This window comes from Pseudonaja textilis, chromosome 1, assembly GCF_049901715.1.
Source record: "Pseudonaja textilis isolate UNSWEBS1 chromosome 1, rPseTex1.2, whole genome shotgun sequence".
In the NCBI taxonomy this organism is placed as follows: Eukaryota; Metazoa; Chordata; class Lepidosauria; order Squamata; family Elapidae; genus Pseudonaja; species Pseudonaja textilis.
Genome location: NC_141990.1, coordinates 60,454,595 through 60,473,067, shown reverse-complemented (window position 1 = coordinate 60,473,067; position 18,473 = coordinate 60,454,595). Strand labels below are relative to the sequence as shown.

At 40.4% G+C, this 18,473-nt stretch overlaps 1 protein-coding gene across 3 annotated transcripts in view; it reads left to right on the top strand.

Annotated features, from left to right (window-relative positions):
• TMEM63B (transmembrane protein 63B) overlaps positions 1-18,473 on the top strand; it is a 91,040-nt gene that overhangs the window by 59,219 nt on the left and 13,348 nt on the right. For all 3 annotated transcript variants that reach the window (XM_026695564.2, XM_026695563.2, XM_087935552.1), the window contains 11 exons: positions 6,709-6,799; positions 8,384-8,421; positions 10,461-10,603; positions 12,016-12,067; positions 12,237-12,345; positions 12,742-12,812; positions 13,282-13,362; positions 15,914-16,037; positions 16,580-16,713; positions 17,794-17,931; positions 18,203-18,356. In XM_026695564.2, the coding sequence (XP_026551349.1) occupies positions 6,709-6,799; positions 8,384-8,421; positions 10,461-10,603; positions 12,016-12,067; positions 12,237-12,345; positions 12,742-12,812; positions 13,282-13,362; positions 15,914-16,037; positions 16,580-16,713; positions 17,794-17,931; positions 18,203-18,356 (1,135 nt within the window). The remainder of the gene's footprint in view (positions 1-6,708; positions 6,800-8,383; positions 8,422-10,460; positions 10,604-12,015; positions 12,068-12,236; positions 12,346-12,741; positions 12,813-13,281; positions 13,363-15,913; positions 16,038-16,579; positions 16,714-17,793; positions 17,932-18,202; positions 18,357-18,473) is intronic.

The window sequence follows — 18,473 nt, the reverse complement described above, 5'->3', positions numbered from 1 at the left end:
TGTTTGCTTGCTTGCTTGCTTGGGGCCAAGTGATGCTTTGTCTTGGTCTTCAGCAGCAATGAAGAGAGGGACAGGTGAAGGAGGACCCATTCATTCTTAGAGAGGTTTAGGAGTTTGACAGATCTGTGGGATCCACACTCATCTTACCTCTTGTTACATCAGCCACTGCCATCTCTTACACTACTTGCCAGGTAACATACTATCCTCTGGCTCTCCCTTGTGGCCAGTTACTTTCCAAGTTTGTTTGTTTTTAATGCACAACTGTACAAGTGCTACTTCTTCAAGTCAAGTCAACTCCAACATAGCCATGGACACATCCATGCTGAGTTCAAGACAATAATACAGACACGTTTTGCCATTGTTCTAGGTTTTTTAAGCTTCTCAATCTGCAGTTGGCAGTTACCAAGTATTACATAGATCCTACTCCACTTTGGCTTTTCAGGATCAACCAAGATCAAATTTTATGACTATGCAAATGAACATACCAGGCAATTCAAAACTATACTGACAAACATTCCCTGGTTAACAAAGGGGGAAATAGGATCATATTCATCCTGATTAGTATTTAATTAAATATTTGGTTTTCCAGTTTGGATCAACCTAGAGCAGGTGTTAGCAACTGTTTGCAATTGTCCAATGACTACCACCTTTCCAGATTCCTGAAAGGTCATGTAATAAAAGCTCCAGCTTTCATCCGTGAAGATCCATGGGCTATTACAGAAAAGATTTAAATCAAATATTGTGTAGTTTGATTAGTGCATTGTATCTTTAAGACCCTCATTACAAAACTCTCAAGCGTCAACCTAGCAGACCGTTCCTGCACAGGAAATCCCAAGTATTTCCTCCTTAAGACTCAAAGTATGAGCAAGGCTGAACTGCTTAGACCAATGGTTCCCAAACTTTTTCAGTCCACCGCCCCCTTGGTGCTACAAACTCATCCTCGGTGCCCCCCACCCATGATTCAAATTTTGGTGGGCATGGCCTAATTTGAGGGTGTGGCTTTCTGGTCACATGACTAGGTGGGTGTGGTTTGCTGGTCATGTGACTGGTGGGCGTGGCCAGGTGACTGGCAAACCAAATTCAAGTGATCCTTACTTAATGGCCGGTTGTTTAGCAAGTGTTCTAATTTATGACTGGCCTCCCCAGAGCTACTTGACCTGTTTTTGGAGTTTTGACAGCCATGCGCACACATACACACACACTCCCTTCCAACCCTGCTGGAGCAGGTCATTGGACTAGAATTGGCAAAGTATCTCTGATTAGATTCTAGTAGTGAATAGAATCTAATCAGAGATGCTTTGCTGATTCTTGTTGGTTTTTATTTGTATTTCTTTATTTTATGTTGCTGAATTGCATTGACATGTGTGTCCCTTCTTGTGCACAGCCCAGAAGCTTTTGTGATTCTTCGTAGCAAAAATTACTGACTCCGGCTTTGCTCTACTTTTCAAACGTGCCGCCACTGCCGCATTCTAGGTGCCGGCCCCACAGGTCCACCCCATTGAACCCACTGCACTGGAGGGACCTGCCTAAGCAAGTCCGAGCAGAGTGGTGCACCAAGTCAGTGGCGTGAGCCTGAGACAGGGAAAGAGAGAGAGAGAAGAGAAACAGAGAAGGAAGAAAAGAAAGAGAAAGGGAAAAGAAAGAAAAAGGGACAGAAAGGGAGGGGATGGAAGGAAGGGACAGAAAGAAAAATAAGTAAAGGAGGGAGGGAGGGAGGAGAAAGATAATGAGATATCTATTCTAGTCCAATAACCTGTTCCAGCAGGGTTAGAAGGGAGTGTGTTTGTGTGTGTGTTTGTTCTCCTTGTAATTTACCAGTACATTTTGGTTTTGCCTTCTTTAGTGTAATATATTGGGAAAAGTAATTTTTAGAATGGAGATCTGGTCCAATGGATCCTGTTTAAAGCCTCAACAAAATGTGAGAGCTTCCTGATAGTCTTGACCATGTTTCATCCACAAAACCTTTAATAGAAGCCAAAGAGGTTTGCTCTACTTTCGATAGATAGTTAGGTAGATATATTGGTAGGTAGATAGGTAGGTAGGTAGGCAGGCAGGCAGGTAGGCAAGCAGACAGGAAGACAGACAGACCTTTTGGATGGATGGATGGATGGACAGAAGACAAAATACAACAGTGGTGGCACTTTGGGAAAGTAGAGCTACTTTCCCAATGTACTGCCGCTGCATTCGACGCACCGACTCTGCAGGCTCGCTCCATTGAGCCCCTTGCACCACTCTGGTGCCCCCCTGCCACCTCTTAGCGCCCCTCTGCCAGCCCCCTTGGGGATGCTAAGAGGCAGCAGGGGGGCATTCAAGGCGCCGGCACCACAGGCTCACCCCATTGACTGTTGCACCACTCCAGAGCCAGTGGCTCGAATGCGGTGGTGGCGGCTTTTCCCAACGTGCTGCCGCATTTGAGGCATCTGCTCCAGAGCAGTGTAACAGTCAATGGGGCAAACTTGTGGGGCTGGTGCCTCGAACGGCCCCCTGCCACCTCTTAGCGCCCCTCTGCCGGCCCCCTTGGGGACACTAAGTGGCAGCAGGGGGGCATTCGAAGCACTGGCACCGCAGGCTCACCCATTAACTATTGCAGCACAGCAAGGGGCTCAATGGGGTGAGCCTGCGGAACCGGCACGTCGAACGCAGCGGCACATAATGTGCCATCGCTGCCATATTCAAGGCACCAGCTACAGAGCGGTGCAACAGTCAATAGGGTGAGCCTGCGAGACCGGCGCCTGGAACACCCCCCCTGCCATCTCTTAGTGCCCCCCTGCCGGTCCCCTTGCTTCTTAGCACCCCTCCCAAGGCATTCCACCCCCCCCCCCAGGGAGCGGTACCGCCCACTTTGGGAACCACTGGCTTAGACTGATTCCAAACATGTCTTGACAGCTGCATGGGTCTTACAACTGAGAAATTGGAACATAAAAAATAACATATTAGCAACCTGCTAATTCTAATAAAGGAGAGTATTTGTAGCTCAGGGTTAACATGAAGGGTCCTTGGTGCTTTCTAAGCTTGCAGATGTTTCATTACCCAAACTAGGTAACATCATCAGTGCTAGTAGGGAGTGCTGTTTGCTAGCATTTCATATTCTAGTCAGTGTTGATGGGGGCGGTCTTAGAGATTCTTTGATTGGGCTGTTTGATGTTGGCTTCTTTTGGCAGTTTCTTGATTGGGGTATTGTTTACTTGATTGTTGTTCTGATGTTAATTTTTGAGTTAATCTCTGCTGATCTGATGGGTGTTGATTACAGCTAGAGTGGTGCCTGGGTCTTTTTGTTCCTTTTTGGGCAGGGTGATAGTCTCTTTTGCATAGTCTCTAAATATTGTTAGTGTCTATGTGCCTATTGATTGCTGATATGTCAGAATGCCAGGCTTCTATTCCCTGGTGTTTTTGGACTTGACTTGATTTACGATGGTCACATTTTCCCAATTGAAACTATGGTTAAATCTGTCTCTATGTTGCGAAATTAAAGAATTTTCATCATGTCTTCTGACTCCTAGTTGGTGTTTGTGGATGCATCCTGCAAGTCTTCTGCCCGTTTGTCCTACATAGTGATAGTTGCAGTCCTTACATTGTATGTTGTAGAATAGATGACTCCTGTTTTTTCTTCTGGGGTTATTGGATCTTTTTCCTCTGCTTAGGATGTTTCGAAGGGCTTTAAGCTGGCTTGTGTGCTATGTGGATTCTATGTGGTTGTAGTAATCTGTTGGTGGCTTCTGAGATATTTTTGATGTAAGGCAGTGTAATTCTTTTTAGGGTTTGTGTTGGTTGTGCTCTATTGGGTTGAGTGGTCAGGGACATTTTGATAAAGTTGCATGGATATCCATTTTGTTGGAATATGTTGTATAGATGTTCTATTTCCTTCTTCTGCTGTTCCGGGTTGTTGCAGTGTGCTTAGGCTTGTCTAAATAAGGTCCTTAGGCAGGTTCTCTTGTGGGTGGTTGGGTTGTTGCTTTGGTATGGATGGTTTTTCTATAGACTTGCATTTCTAGTTTGCCATTATGGTCTCTGCTGATCAGAATGTCCAGGAAGAGTAGCGAAAAAATAAAATAACAACTCATCACCAACATTGACAGGCAAGCCACTAGAATATAAACTGTGGGCAACATTCCTTACTAGCCCTGATGATGATATCTAGTTTGGGTAATGAAATGTCTGCAAGAAAACAAGCAAGCTCAGGGAGTACCAAAGACCCTTCAACCTGCTGGTTTTTGTATATCTTGAATTACAATTCCCAGTAGTTCCTGTCAACATGGCCAATGGTCAAGGCAGGGGTGTCAAACTCACTGTCAGGACTCCAACAAGTCCACCCCCATTCAAATCATAAATCTCTAGCCGCATCTCAGAGAAAAGAAAATTGATTTATTAGAAGTGGCCATGTTGATGTTAGCTGGATGCAGCCGATACTAAAATACATCATTTCCCCCTTGACCCTGGTCTTCCCCCCACCCCCTGAATGTGTATTCTCCAGTGAGACACATCCATCCCCAAGAGTCATCAATCATGCTCTCCAGTAATTTTCTTGTGGTCCAACAACTTTGGGTTGCCAGGGTGATTAACTAGGCACTTAAGGTATGCACTGTTCCCCCACACACACACAACCGCTCCCTATTTCTGACAGGTAAAAAGACCAAAGGAGTATCTTTTTAGTTGACACTCACAGCAGCATCACATGACCAGACTTTTTCCCCCTTTGCTAAACTGGGTGTAGGCATGGCCAACATGTGATACATCTGGCCCGTAGACCAGGAGTTGGACAGCCCTGGGTCAAGGAGTCTGGTACCTGACACCTGCCCTCAGTAAAAGCTGTATCCAGGATCTTCTGTCTAAGAATCCTGAGTTTTTGTAGAACTCGTTTCAGGTATTCTGAAATTACTTTGGTCCCTTCTATAATTTCTTCATAAAAAATGTGATACTTGGTGCACCAAAGTGTATTTGAATATGGATTTGTGGGTTTGGTGTATTTGAGCTTTTTTTTAAAAAAAAAAAGCAGAAAAAAATATCTTTCTGATTCTTATAACTTTTATTTAGTGAAGATAGAAGGGGCTAATCAGTTTGATGTATTGGTAAAATGGTAGAAATCACTTTTAATAACATATTGAACATTATATATAACTTATTTAGTATATGCAATATATGAATTACAATCTTAATTAGTATAGCATCCAAAAGATGTATCACACAGACTTTTGATTCCAATTTTCTGATTGTATGCATTTATACAATAGGTTGTATAATTGTACAAATGATTGCCAATGATATTCAGGCTCACCAGATCCAAAAAGTTTTCCATTCCAGTTTTTGTTCACTTGCACATCATACTGCGCTAACACTTCCTTTTTTTTTTCATTCTTATTATTAATCTGACATTCTTTACTGGCCTGTTATATTAAATTCCTTAGAATAAATGTGTCTTTTGTATTTGTGGGATGTGGGTTTTCTTCATTTCTTGGTGGCTATGTCTGTGCCTATGTCTATATTTGTATTGTCTGCTAATAATTTCATAGGAAGCTTCCTGGCTGCTGGTTCACAACAAGGAGTACACAAACTTTCTTAGCTCTTTCTTCATTCATCTTTTGGGGTAGGCGTAACCCTTTTTTCCATCCTCTTCTGTATTTCATTACTCCCATATTTTAGCTGTGGAGGTAGTGATGGACACCTGGATCTTTTCTATCCATTCACATGATAGATACAGGAGATGGTACTCACGTTCTTATGGCATCACTGACCAAAACTTGTGGTAGCACAGAAAATGGGAGAATGGAAGTCCTCCTCTTTCTCATAGACTGCACACTGGAAGATTATTTCCAGTGTTTCGTGCGTATTTGTTGCAATTACCTCTTTAAAGCTATAAAAGTGCTTTAAATTGTACTTCCTCTGACTTTCACAGCAAAAATGTAAAGCAGATGATTAAGCCACAAGGCGCTACTTCATCAGCTGCCATTTCCCTGCAAAGTAGCCATTATCCTGCAATTGATGAGTTGTTATTTATTGTTTGTGTTACAAGCATGGAGATTGGACAGCTGCCACACCATTAATTTCTGTGGGGATTTGTTAGCTTATGAACGGGGTCATTTGTACATTGCAATTGTGCTAAAGTAATGGCTGTAAAATGTGGTGCTTGGTACAGCTCTTTAGCATCTAGAAGACATTTCGGTGAACACATGTCCCTCTGCTTAGATGTGCTCAGCCACAAAATGGGCTGCGCCTGCTGGAATCTCAGTGGGGGGGACTTCACGAACTTCCAGCCACGGAAAATGGGGATGGATTGCCTGCACTTCTCTTTGACCCACTCCATGACAAATTGAAACAGAATAAATTATGCAAATTTTGAGATTCAACCGTAGCTGTAGAATTCTTACCAAATGTTGATTGGTCAGGGTGTACATTGTGCTCTTATTCTCATGCTCAGTCTTGTATATGAAGCACCTTCAGTAAGGAATTGGAAATACCCATGTTTAAACACCAGCTGTACCTATCTAATAGAGTTAGCTCTATCACTGATGTATATGCATTGGATCTGAGGGAAAGGAAAGGAAGGGCAATCTTTACTAATGGCTTTTCTCTTTTGCTTTCTGCCTTCTCTGGAAGTTTTCTCTTCATCTTGCCTGGGCCAAACTGCCTTGCATTAACTGTTCTGACCTTTGGGTTCTCCTCTTTCAAGCTTCTGTAAGCTTCACTTAATAGGCTTTTCTGTTATCATTTCAGTGTTGCGTCTGCTCTACACTCTGATAGCCACGATCGCTATGAACGCCTCACTTCTGTCTCCAGCTCAGTGGATTTCGACCAAAGAGACAATGTGAGTGGAAGCAAATAAAAGGTTTTGTTCTTCCAATTAGAACCTTGAAGCAACATCTTTCCCAGATTTAAAAGGAACAGCTGTGATTCAGAAAGTGGAATTGCATCTAACAAGGAATACACATCCTCACGCAAACATGTGTTAAAGGAAGTAAATCAATAAGACACAGCCAACTAAACAATTTGGAATGCATAGGTAATAGCAGGGGGTCATATAAACTAGGGCTATGCAACATCCACCTCAACTTTAAATAGAGTTGTTCCAATCTTATCAGAAATGTTCCAATTAGGCTAGAAGCATTCCTAGCTTCAAAATGCTTGTAAAATAGTTAAAACATCGTAGGAGCACTTCCGATGAGGTCAGGACAGCTATTTCAAGCTTAAAATGGAACATGTTGAGCTTGGAATGTTTTGAACTTGGGAACATTTTGCATACCACTGGTATAAACCAAATCACATCCTCCAGGAAAAAGAGCATTATAAGAAAGTAAAGGTTTATTATAAATTTGCAAATATAGCCAATATGTAAGAATCCCTTTGTACCCCTTTCACTATCGGGACATTTCTTTCTCTAAAATGCTTTTTCATCCTACTTGTTCTACCACCAGTATCAGGCACAGTAACTTAATTAGGATGCTCCTGATCCAAAGTAGCATATCTGTTTGTTGAACACAGTAATACTTTCAGGGCAGGATTTCAGAAGAGACATCAAAGGTCCCACTTCCCAGAATGGGAGAAGGGAGCCACAATGCAACCAGAACAAACTTGCATACTGAGTTCAGTCCAGTACTGGTTGATAAAAGTAGAGTGTTCTAATTACCACATTTACATATGGATCCAACCCATTACTATCTAAAAGATGACTCCCATAGGGCCGCAAAACTCTACAACTGTCTGATACCACTATTGAGAGAAGAGAGGTGATAGAAAAGAGGCAAATGCCATTGACTTACTTGTTAGCTCATAGAAATGGTTTGCTTGTTGAAAATGTCCCATTTGCCATATTAAACATGAAGAGTTGTTTCTTTCAGTTGTTTTTGAAATTGTAGTTTAGCTAACCTAAAATGAACCCAGAGCTGGTTGAGCAATCCCTCTTTTTTTCTCTCCAGCACCTCCATTTTGTTTTTCATCTGTCAATGCTAATCACTGGAGTTCAATACTAGTAGCAAAAAAAAGTGCATCTATGCAGTAAGAAGTTTCTGTTATTTATTCTCCAGAAAACCATCCTGATTTCTGAAAAGTCTATGGCAGTTCTGTTTCTAAATCTGGACAAATAACACACACACACACAACTAGCTTTTTTTATAATTTATAATTATTTTTATTGTTACCTGATTATTCTTTCCAGGTGTAGTGTTCTATGTCCCAGAACTGTTCCAGTCCATTCTTCTACCTTCTCTCTCCCATTCTCAATGGGTGTGTGTGTGTGTGTGTGTGTGTGTGTGTGTGTGTGTGTTATGGAGAAGCTAGTAGAATCAGAACTAGGCACTTTGGTTTCTTATGATTGACTAGTATATGCTAGCAGATGTTTTGAAAGTGGGAAAAAGAACTCTACATAACATGGTCTTGTTTTGCATCTCCTTAGGGTTTTTGCTCCTGGTTGACAGCAATCTTCAGGATAAAGTAAGTTTATCCCATTTTCCATGCAGATGTTGCTCCATTCTAGTGAATAAATTACCACCTATTTTAATTGCTATTGCTCTTACAATTTTTATGCTGTCAGTATGATGATTGAAAGCATAGCCTTACACATATTTGTTTATTACTTAAATAAATGGGGAATGCATAATGGGATATCTCGGGGTGGGGAAGATCTTGGGAAGCCCAGGATAGGTGGATCTGAGCCTGCACAAGATCTTCTAGCATCCCCAATAGCTAAAGCACCCTGTGCTCCACTTAATGGCCTGCAATCACTTAATGACCACATTGGGAAGAGCAGGGGAGGGAGTCATTCAGTGAGGCATTCATGTGGGCTTAATAACCCTTACAACTTGCTAGTTTAATGAGCAGTCTCCATTACAGTCATTACTCGAGGACTACCTTTACAATAATATTGCAAAGATCTTAACAAAGATCTTATGTTCAGAACAAAATTAACAAAGATCTTATGTTCAGAACAAAATTAACAAAGATCTTATGTTTAGAAACTATAAACATTTCTTCAGAATTATTTTGCAGTCAAGAGCACTTCAGATTCAGTGGCTCATGGATGTCTGATAATGTGTTTTTTCTTTTTAAAAAAACAAAGTGGGTGGGCTTATACCTCCTTTTAATATATAGAAAGCAACAGTAGCCGATTAGTCAATTTCTCCTCTATTGAAGTCTATGGAGATTCTCAGTCATCCAAGTCACAGTTGTCCCAAAGGTGCTTTCAAAAGGCAACTGGATTTCCTTATTTTTCGTAGAAGACATTTCACTTCTCATCCAAGAAGCTTCTTTAGCTCTGACCTGGATGATGGGGAAGGATTTATATACCTTGCAGACAGCTGGTCAAGGAATATAATGACCAGCTGTCTGCAAGGTATGTAAATCCTTCCATTCCCCACCATCCAGTCAGAGCTGAAGGAGCTTCTTGCATGAAAAGTTAAACATCTTCAAATAAAAACAAAGGCCAGTTGCCTCTTGAAAAAGCACATTTGGATCCTCTATTAAAGGATTCCTCGGTTTTCATTTGAGAGTTCTAGAACCAGTTTGAGATTTCAGGGCTCTGAAATTTGTGTGATATAACAGTGAAAATAAGAACCCCTCCAATCATGTCATCTTTTAATTAATTTTTAATTAACTTTAAGCAGTTAGGTTGCAGTTCTGAGAAATAGGAATGATGCACCTTATTTCCAGTTCCAGCTGCGTAATTTTTTGATTTTAACTCTTCCCGTATGATGATATGGGGACTGGAGGATAAAACATACAATGAACAGTTGCAGGAATTGGATTTGTCTAGTCTAGTGAAAAGAAGAACTAGGAGAGATGTGATAGCACTGTTCCACTATCTGAGGGGCTGTCAGAAAGAAGAGGGGGTTAACCTATTCTCAAGAGCACCTGAAAGCAGGACAAGAAGCAATGGATGGAAACTAACCACGGAGAGAAGCAACCTAGAACTAAGAAGAAATTTCCTGACAGAACAATTAATCAGTTGAATGACTTGCCTCTAGAACTTTTGGGTGCTCCAACACTGGAAGACTTTAGAAAGGGATTGGACAAACATTTGGCTGAAATGTATAGGGTTTATTGCTTGAACAATGGTTTGGACTACAAGACCCCCTAGGTCCCTTCCAATTCTTTTATCCTGCTATTCTATATTTTTACTGTATACCACTTTACAATTTTTGAAGAAAGGAAAGGTGTTTTAATGAAGGGAAAGGGAGGGCAGCGAGAATGATATTCTACATCCTGGTCCGATCTACTCTACCTCCTCTATTTTCATAGCAATTGCCATCGTTTCATATTTGCCAGTCTCCTGAGAGACAGTCTGTCTGAAGAGCCATCTTCCTTGCTTCCAGTCTACTGAGAGTAGATAGCTCACTGCTTGCCAGATGTTTAATTATCTACTTCAGAAAGGACAAACTCAAAGAGCAGAAGCTTTATTGGGCTGACATTTTGGAGGAACATCTGGACTAGTCCCAAGTTATTCCAAATCTTACCCAATTTCTTTTCTTTTTCAGGGATGATGAAATCAGGGATAAGTGTGGGGCAGATGCAATCCATTACCTCTCCTTCCAGCGGCATATCATTGGGCTGCTAGTTGCCATAGGTGTCCTATCTGTGGGAATTGTCTTGCCAGTGAATTTCTCAGGAGATCTTCTTGGTAAGTGGAGGGCATTTTGCCTGAACTCTGCTGGGGGAGGATCTCACTCAGCTCTGGGACCTAAGTTTCTACTATTGACTGTGTGGGCCAAATGAACAGAAGTGATTCAGAAATGCAAGGAGACAGATTTCCCTCTGAAATCTCATCTAGGTTTTATCTAGCCTGAGCAACAACCATCCATGCATCAGCAAGCTTGGAAGAACATCAAGATTTGCAGCTGTAGAAACAATATTTAGGGTAACAGCCAAGGAGAGCTAAGCATGCTGAGTGGGCAGAGAATGACAATTGACCTGGAAAAGGGGCTGGCTAAACAAGAACACCCTGCGTTGAATTTGTTACGGTACTTGTAAATATTATCTCTTAAGCTAAGAGATAAGAAGGAAAATGTGATGGTGTGACATGGATGGCCTCTTCCAAGCATTTGTTTCTCCTAAGCTGCAGAGTAGCAATGGTTCTAAAGATTCAGCTCAGCAAGATGGAAACAAAACATAACCACTAACTTACATGAATTTTAAGGATCTCACATTAGGCAACTGTTACACAATGTGGAAATAACTTTCTCGGATAAACCAAACAGTAAACATGACTAGACAACTAATTCAATGTTATTGTAAGGCCACCTTAACTGAATCTGGAAAGTCTGAAAGTTTCTGGTGCCAATTCTTAACTGTTTGATCCTTTAGGGTGGTCATTTCTAAATTTCTTCCTCTGACCATTAAGCCACTGGGGCCTGATCATTATTGGATAGTTTCTTAGGTACCTTCTCTTCCTTCAATGTCATTCTTATATATCATTTCAGTGACACTGCAACCAAACTGTGTAAATACTTTGCTTTCTGGAACCACCTTGCTGAATTTGGAAGTCAGAAAACAAGATATTTTGTCTTTCTGTCCTTACTTTACAAGGGATGCTTAGATTGGATTGAGGACATGCTATGGCAGTATGCATCCCTCAAATTTTCCTGTACACATACAGCTACTTAATGCTTAACCAATTAACTTAGTTTCTTAACTCTTAATATTTTGCTTTCCTTCATAATTGGAAAAAAAGCATCCTCATAAAGGACAATCTGGATTAGAGGAAATGTTTTCTCAATAATATTAAGAAATGCTTTTAATACTGAAACAGCTTATGATACTCTGGACTCCGGAGAGAAATTCCAGATGGGGAAGTTGCAGCTGGCACATAGAACACAGCTTTCTCATAGCTGAAGAATCTGTAGACTTTTTAAAGTCTTCTGATACCTTAAAGTAGATATCAGATGTTTTACATTATAATGAATTATTTATTACAAATCATTTGGAGCCTCTAAGATAAAAGCAAACTATTTTTTTTTTTAAATTAAGTCAATAATCTAGTACATTCCTCTCTCTCTCCACCCTCCCTTCCACCTTTTTTTTTTTACTGTCCAGAAAATAACCCCTACAGTTTTGGCAGAACAACTATTGCTAACCTGAATTCTGGGTGAGTATGATCATTGAAGTGTTTCAAGATATTCTATGTAGAACAAGGAAATACTATTCATGTTCTTTTAGGAAAAACCTCTCCAGAAGTCATGTGAGTTGGTCCTTAGCCAAATGAGCCATCCTCTAGCAGTGGTTGAACTCCATTCTCTTCTTTAATCTTAATGCAGGAATAACCTCTTATGGCTGCACACATCTTTTGCCTTCTTGTATTTGCTGTTAACCGTGTACAGCATGCGTCGCCACACTTCAAAGATGCGTTACAAGGAGGATGACTTGGTAAGTCTATGTGAGCCCTGGACCCATTGTCAACCCCCTACCATTCATTCCATTGTAAACTTAACAGGAGTTGGGAATAGGCCAGGTCAATGTTAGTTCTCTTTGAGGTTTCTCCTCCTCAAAGGCTTGATGTGGAGGTGGAGACAAAGTACCAGATATACTTTAGCTTCTCCTTAAAGGCAGTTTCTTGAAGGTTCTTCCAGGTGAAACTTTTAATGAATGTCTCTTATCAGGAGCCATTGTCACTTGACTAATATCTGTCCCCCAATGAGGAGGATGTGGGACTCACAGTTCCTTGACGAACATTCCATAAAGATGTTCATTAAGTTTCCAGGAGTTCAGTTTCTTTGGGAAGAAATATTATTTTATTTATTTGTTATTTTATATCTATTCCAGGTGAAACGGACTCTCTTCATAAATGGCATCTCAAAATATGCAGAACCTGAAAAGATCAAAAAGCATTTTGAGTAAGTCTCTCATTCTCCATCCTGTCAAGGAGAAAAGGCTCTGGTATCTTTTTAGCGTACAGTTGTAACCCATTCAACAAACAGGAATAAGGAACCTGTGATCTTCAGGTTTTTGGATTCTACCTCTCAGGCTTCCTGACCAGGAAACAGGATGGGGATATTGTGGCTTAATAACATTAAGAAGGTGGCAGATACCTCATTAATACAATAAAGAGCTGGTTTAGATAGAAGTGATTTCTATTCTGTTTAATAGAAATGAAGGATATGGTTAATCTTCTGTTCCATTTCCTCTGTTTCTTTTTCTTTTGCACATCAGAAAGAAAACATCTCAAGAGCAAAAGCAAAGGGTGTTGTTCCTTTTCAGGATCAGAAGCACAACTACAATCTTCAGTAGGAATCCTTGAAATTTTGCTCATTCTTCAGGAATCTAATAAGCCTCTCTGGGCATCTTTTTTTTTTTTTTTTGCAGGGAGGCCTATGCAAATTGCACAGTGCTGGAAGCACGGCCATGCTATGATGTAGCCCGGCTGATGTTCCTTGATGCAGAAAGGTACAGAACTTGGAGCTTTCTCAACATCTAGGGGCAATTGCTGGTGGCTGCAAGGAGCAGTTTGATAAAAATTTGAGCATAGCTGGATCACATATGTGAGCAGCAAGTTTTCTGGGGTTTTATGAGAAACGTTAGGATTTATTCTGTTGCTTCGATTATGTTCTATGGTGTCTGCTATGGTTTTCATGATTCTTACCTCAAAGTGATGTAAAATTATGCCACCCAGGTTAGGTCCTACAACAATGTTGTAGTTAGAGGAGGTTCTGGAAGTGGAACAAAAAGGAGTGTGTGTGTGTGTGTGTGTGTGTCTTGGGGGCAATTACATGTGACTCTCACATTGCCTTACCACTGTTGGGAGCAATTAAATTCAATGGAGGAGCATTCTGAGAGTTTCAATTTTAATGTATCTGGAGAGTGCCATATTGTGGAAGTCTTTGCTATTATTGTCCAAGGTGACATCTGCAGTAAAAAGCCTCATCCATTTTTAGTATTCTTAATAATTAATCTTGTATTCAGTGGGGAGATAAAGGTGTTGGTTCTGGTAGACAGCATTAGGAAATAAAGAGCAAAATACAGTTGGGTGAGTATTGGGCAGCAAATAGGGGCAAAGTTGGAGCCTATATTCAATCAGGAATAAACTGGAACCAGTTCATTCCAGTACATGGCTCTAATCAGTGGTGGGTTTCAAAGATGTTTACCACCAGTTCGGTGGGCATGGCTTGGTGGGTGTGCTTTGCGCACACACGTGCCAAACATTCACTTTGCGCATGTGCAGAGGCTTTCCTATTCACCTTCTGCAATCCCTGTAAGCTTCAACAGCTGATGTGTGGCAATCTGCTGTGCCACACAAAGCAGTTGTGCTTCAAAAGCAGGGAATAAAGGTCAGTATGGAAACCTGGGAGGGCAGGTGGGCCCAACAGCAGAACATCGAAGAGAACTGGTTTGGTCTTGTCTGATCTTCGGTGCTACCGGTATGCCAGAACCAGGCCGAACCAGTAGAATTGCATCACTGGCTCTAATAGACAGTGAGGTTAATTCTGAATAACAGGAGGAAAAAGCCAATGGTCAGATAAAAGAAATCTCAGTCCAAAGCAGGAATATAATGTCTCAGATTTAACCTCTTTGGTTCTCTCTAGGTAAAGGCAAGGAGGGAAAGGCACATTCAGAGTTGCAAGATTCTGTTACTGTAACCTCATAATAAAAATAGTTTTAATATTCATGATATTGGCATTCATATCTGTTTTATCACAAAAGGCTGACCATGGCATAGCACTTAGCAATAGCACTTAGACATATATACTGCTTCGTGCTGCTTTACAGTCCTCTTTAAGCGGTTTACAGAGTCAGCATATTGCCCCAACAATCTGGGTCCTCATTTTACTGACCTCTAAAGACTGGAAGGCTGAGTCAACCTTGAGCTGATGAGACTCGAACCTCTGGCAGTGAGCTGAATTAGCCTGCAATACTGCATTCTAGCCACTGTGCCATCCCCCATCCCCACCAAGAACTCTCAATCAAAATCAAGTGATATTTAGAACATTCTATGAGTGATGAACCCAAATTCAGAAACTGTTGAGATATTGGATGCAACCAAAGTGGAAGAATGAATTTGATATATTCTCTGGAAAAACATTGTGCTTATCTTTCTAGTTATAATGAAGCTTGTCAGCTACCCCTGAAAAGCAGAATAACAGTAATCTCATGGCCTATAAAGGGTTAATTGGTTTCCCAGTCATTATTAGAGATCCAGTAACAAAGTGGAATGTATTCATTTATGAATTAGTTGGAAACTATATCAAAAATAAAGTTATATGTAATCAATGAAAACTCAGTAACCAAATAAAATAAAATTTAACTGTAAGTTAAATCACTGACTACACCTTAAAACGAGCACAGTACTATAAAAAAGATTAAACCTAATCTTAAAATAAGAAAATGCCAGGCCTCCCACCATATATAGATACTCATGTTTTTTGAGTCACCACAGCAGTCTACCCTAATCTAGTCCAAACATTATTTTCTCAACTAGGAGCCCTCTATGGCATAAAATACTCCTTCCTCTGTTAAATGTCATTTAATTCATTGAAATAGTTACCGTTGTTTTCCTTTCCCAGTTCATATGTTTATTTAGTTTTAGAAGTGCCCAGGTATTGCTCCATAATAGTTGGGTAAAGCTAACATTTAAAAATGTAATGAATTAGATTGTCCAATATCAGTTCCCAGCACACACAAAATCCTTCTTGAGCTGGTATGCCAGAAAATTGGCTGGTTTGCCCTATGGCATTCACTTGCTGTAAATGCAGATTGGTAAAAGCTTTCTGTTTCCCCACTGAAGGCTGTCTATTAAGAAAAGACACTAAAGTGCAGAAATTTGTATTGGCAACCCAGAGACTAGTGGGATCATTTTACTGCAGCAGAAGTACATGCAGATAAATGCCAATGAAATATTGCTGTCTCACCACACTTAGCCTACGCATAGGCTTACTTTGACTTGCAATGATCACCGCTCCCTGTTCTGAATGTCCGCTTTTCTCATAATCTTTTGTTTCAGGAAAAAGGCAGAACGTGGAAAAAACTACTTTACCAATCTGCAGACCAAGGAGAACACCCCCTCAATGATCAACCCAAAGCCCTGCGGCCATCTATGCTGTTGTGCTATCAAATGCTGTGAAGAGGTGCAAAGAAGGGCTGGTTAACAGCAGGAGATGGCGGGATGGTGTTAGGGAATAGCATTAAAAAAGAAAATCCAGAGAAGCTCTTTGCCCTGAACTGATGTCACTGCCTGACATTTATTGCTTGTGCATGCGGGGAAAATAATTTGAGATCAGTTACCAGAACTTCTTCTTGTTTTATGCCATTACTGAGAACCTTCTGGAGATAAATGCGTATCAATTTCAGTTGCTGATTATTCGGTGTATTATAATTGATGACAGAGAGTTTGTATTTATCTTAATCAAAATAGTCCTTATCAAAATGGATCAGAATCTAATTATGCCATTTTTATTCCCACAACAAACCTAAGCTAATGGACAGTTATTTGCCCTCTAACATACTTCTTAAATGGTTTGCATTTAATGGGCTGTGAAATATTAAGGTGATCAATAATTCTCATTTCTTGGGCAGATCACTGAGGAAATGCAATATTGTTATGTGTGGGCTAATGATGTAGGATACCTACTTTGGGACTAAGGCTATTGCTTTGTGGATACTTATGTAGGTGGAAGCCATTGAGTACTACACCAGACTGGAGGAGAAGCTGAAAGAGGACTATAAGAAGGAAAAGGAAAAAGTCAATGAGAAACCACTGGGCATGGCCTTTGTGACTTTCCATAATGAGGCCATAACAGCTATGTAAGTGCATGGAGGTCAGGCTGGAGAAACTTTTCACTTGCAGAAAAGAAGAAGGTGGGAAACCATCAAACTAGCCAAGCTAAGATCCCAATATCTTGGTCCCTGATATACTCACAAATAAAGAGATGGTCAGCAGTGAGGACAAATGGCAAGCCCACAGTCTTGGTTTTTTTTATACATTTATTTATGTTTGATTTTTTTTCCAGATTGTTATGTAGCTATGTTTATACCTCAAATGGAGTCACATCTGTGTAAGCCATATAAATATAGTAAATAAATAAATAATGACAAGCATCAGAGAACTTGTCTAACACTTAGCAGAAAACCCATCTTCAGTACAAATATCAAATCCCCAACCCTTAAAAGCATCAGTGTTTAAGGATAAGATACTCAAAATATACTACAGCTTGGGAAAAATTGTATAATTGGATGAAGAAGAAAATCCAGGAAATTAAAAGATAAGGATTTGAAAAATGAAGTGGTTAAACTAAGAGCATATATCAAAAATAGAAAATGAATATTAATAAAATTATTTTCAATAAACGATCACACCATCTTAGCTGATAAGAAATATATATGTTTTATGTCAATATTTGTATTTGTATATTGGTTTCGTTTGCAACAAAACATATCTTATACACTGTACGTATTTTTCTTTTTTAATCTTTAATAAAGTTTATTTTAGAATTAAAATAAAATAAAATAAAAGCATCAGTGTTACTTCATTCTGCAGTAGATAATGTGCATTAATTAGTCCAAGCACAATTGGACATTATTGCAATTTCAGGACGGCTCCAAATTCTACAATTCAGTTTACAACGGTCTTTAAAATTGTTGCCAGTTTATTTCATTGACTTAGATCTGAGTGGAAAGGAGAAAAAGTAAGGGAGGTGGTGGTGTTTTTTTTACACAACATCTCCAAACTTCATGATTTTCTGAAGTTCTCTCTTAAATCATGTTATTTTTTATTTTTTTGTTCTAATTTCTAATAAAACATTTTAAATAGTTATTGTCACATCACAGAAACGTATAAAGGCCTCTGATCGCTTCCTTATCTGTTTCCTCTCCACTTTCTTCCAGAATCCTCAAAGACTTCAATGCTTGCAAGTGCCAGGGCTGCAAGTGTCGTGGGGAGCCCAAGTCGTCTTCATGCAGCGAGTCTCTCCACATCTCCAATTGGGCAGTCTCCTATGCACCTGACCCTCAAAACATCTACTGGTAAGTTGGCCTAAAAAGGGGGACTCAATACGTCTTTGTGCTTCTTGTAGGCGTGTTGAGAGTGCCAATAAGAGGGATCCTTCCCCTGGAACTTTAGAAGGGGCTCAGGCCATTGATAATATTGTCCATGAACAGGCTTAACGTTTTAAAGTGGAGTTCAGCAATAGAGAGGGTGGCCAGGATATCATCCTAAAATGCAGTCCCACCTCCCCTAATTGGCACTGGATCCTTCCACGCTTAAAAGAGTTTCTTCGTGTTGTCTCTCCTCCAGGGAGCATCTCTCGATACGTGGCTTCTTCTGGTGGTTCCGCTGCCTGATCATCAACGTGGTGCTCTTCATCTTGCTGTTCTTTCTCACCACGCCTGCCATTATCATCACCACAATGGACAAGTTCAATGTCACTAAGCCGGTTGAATACCTGAATGTAAGATCTTGACCATATGAGGAGGCTTCTAATGAAGACCTTCCCTTGTCCTGCTAAGTTTAGAGCAAAAGCTGCATAGATATTTCAGCATAGTTCAGGGACGGGGACACGGACACA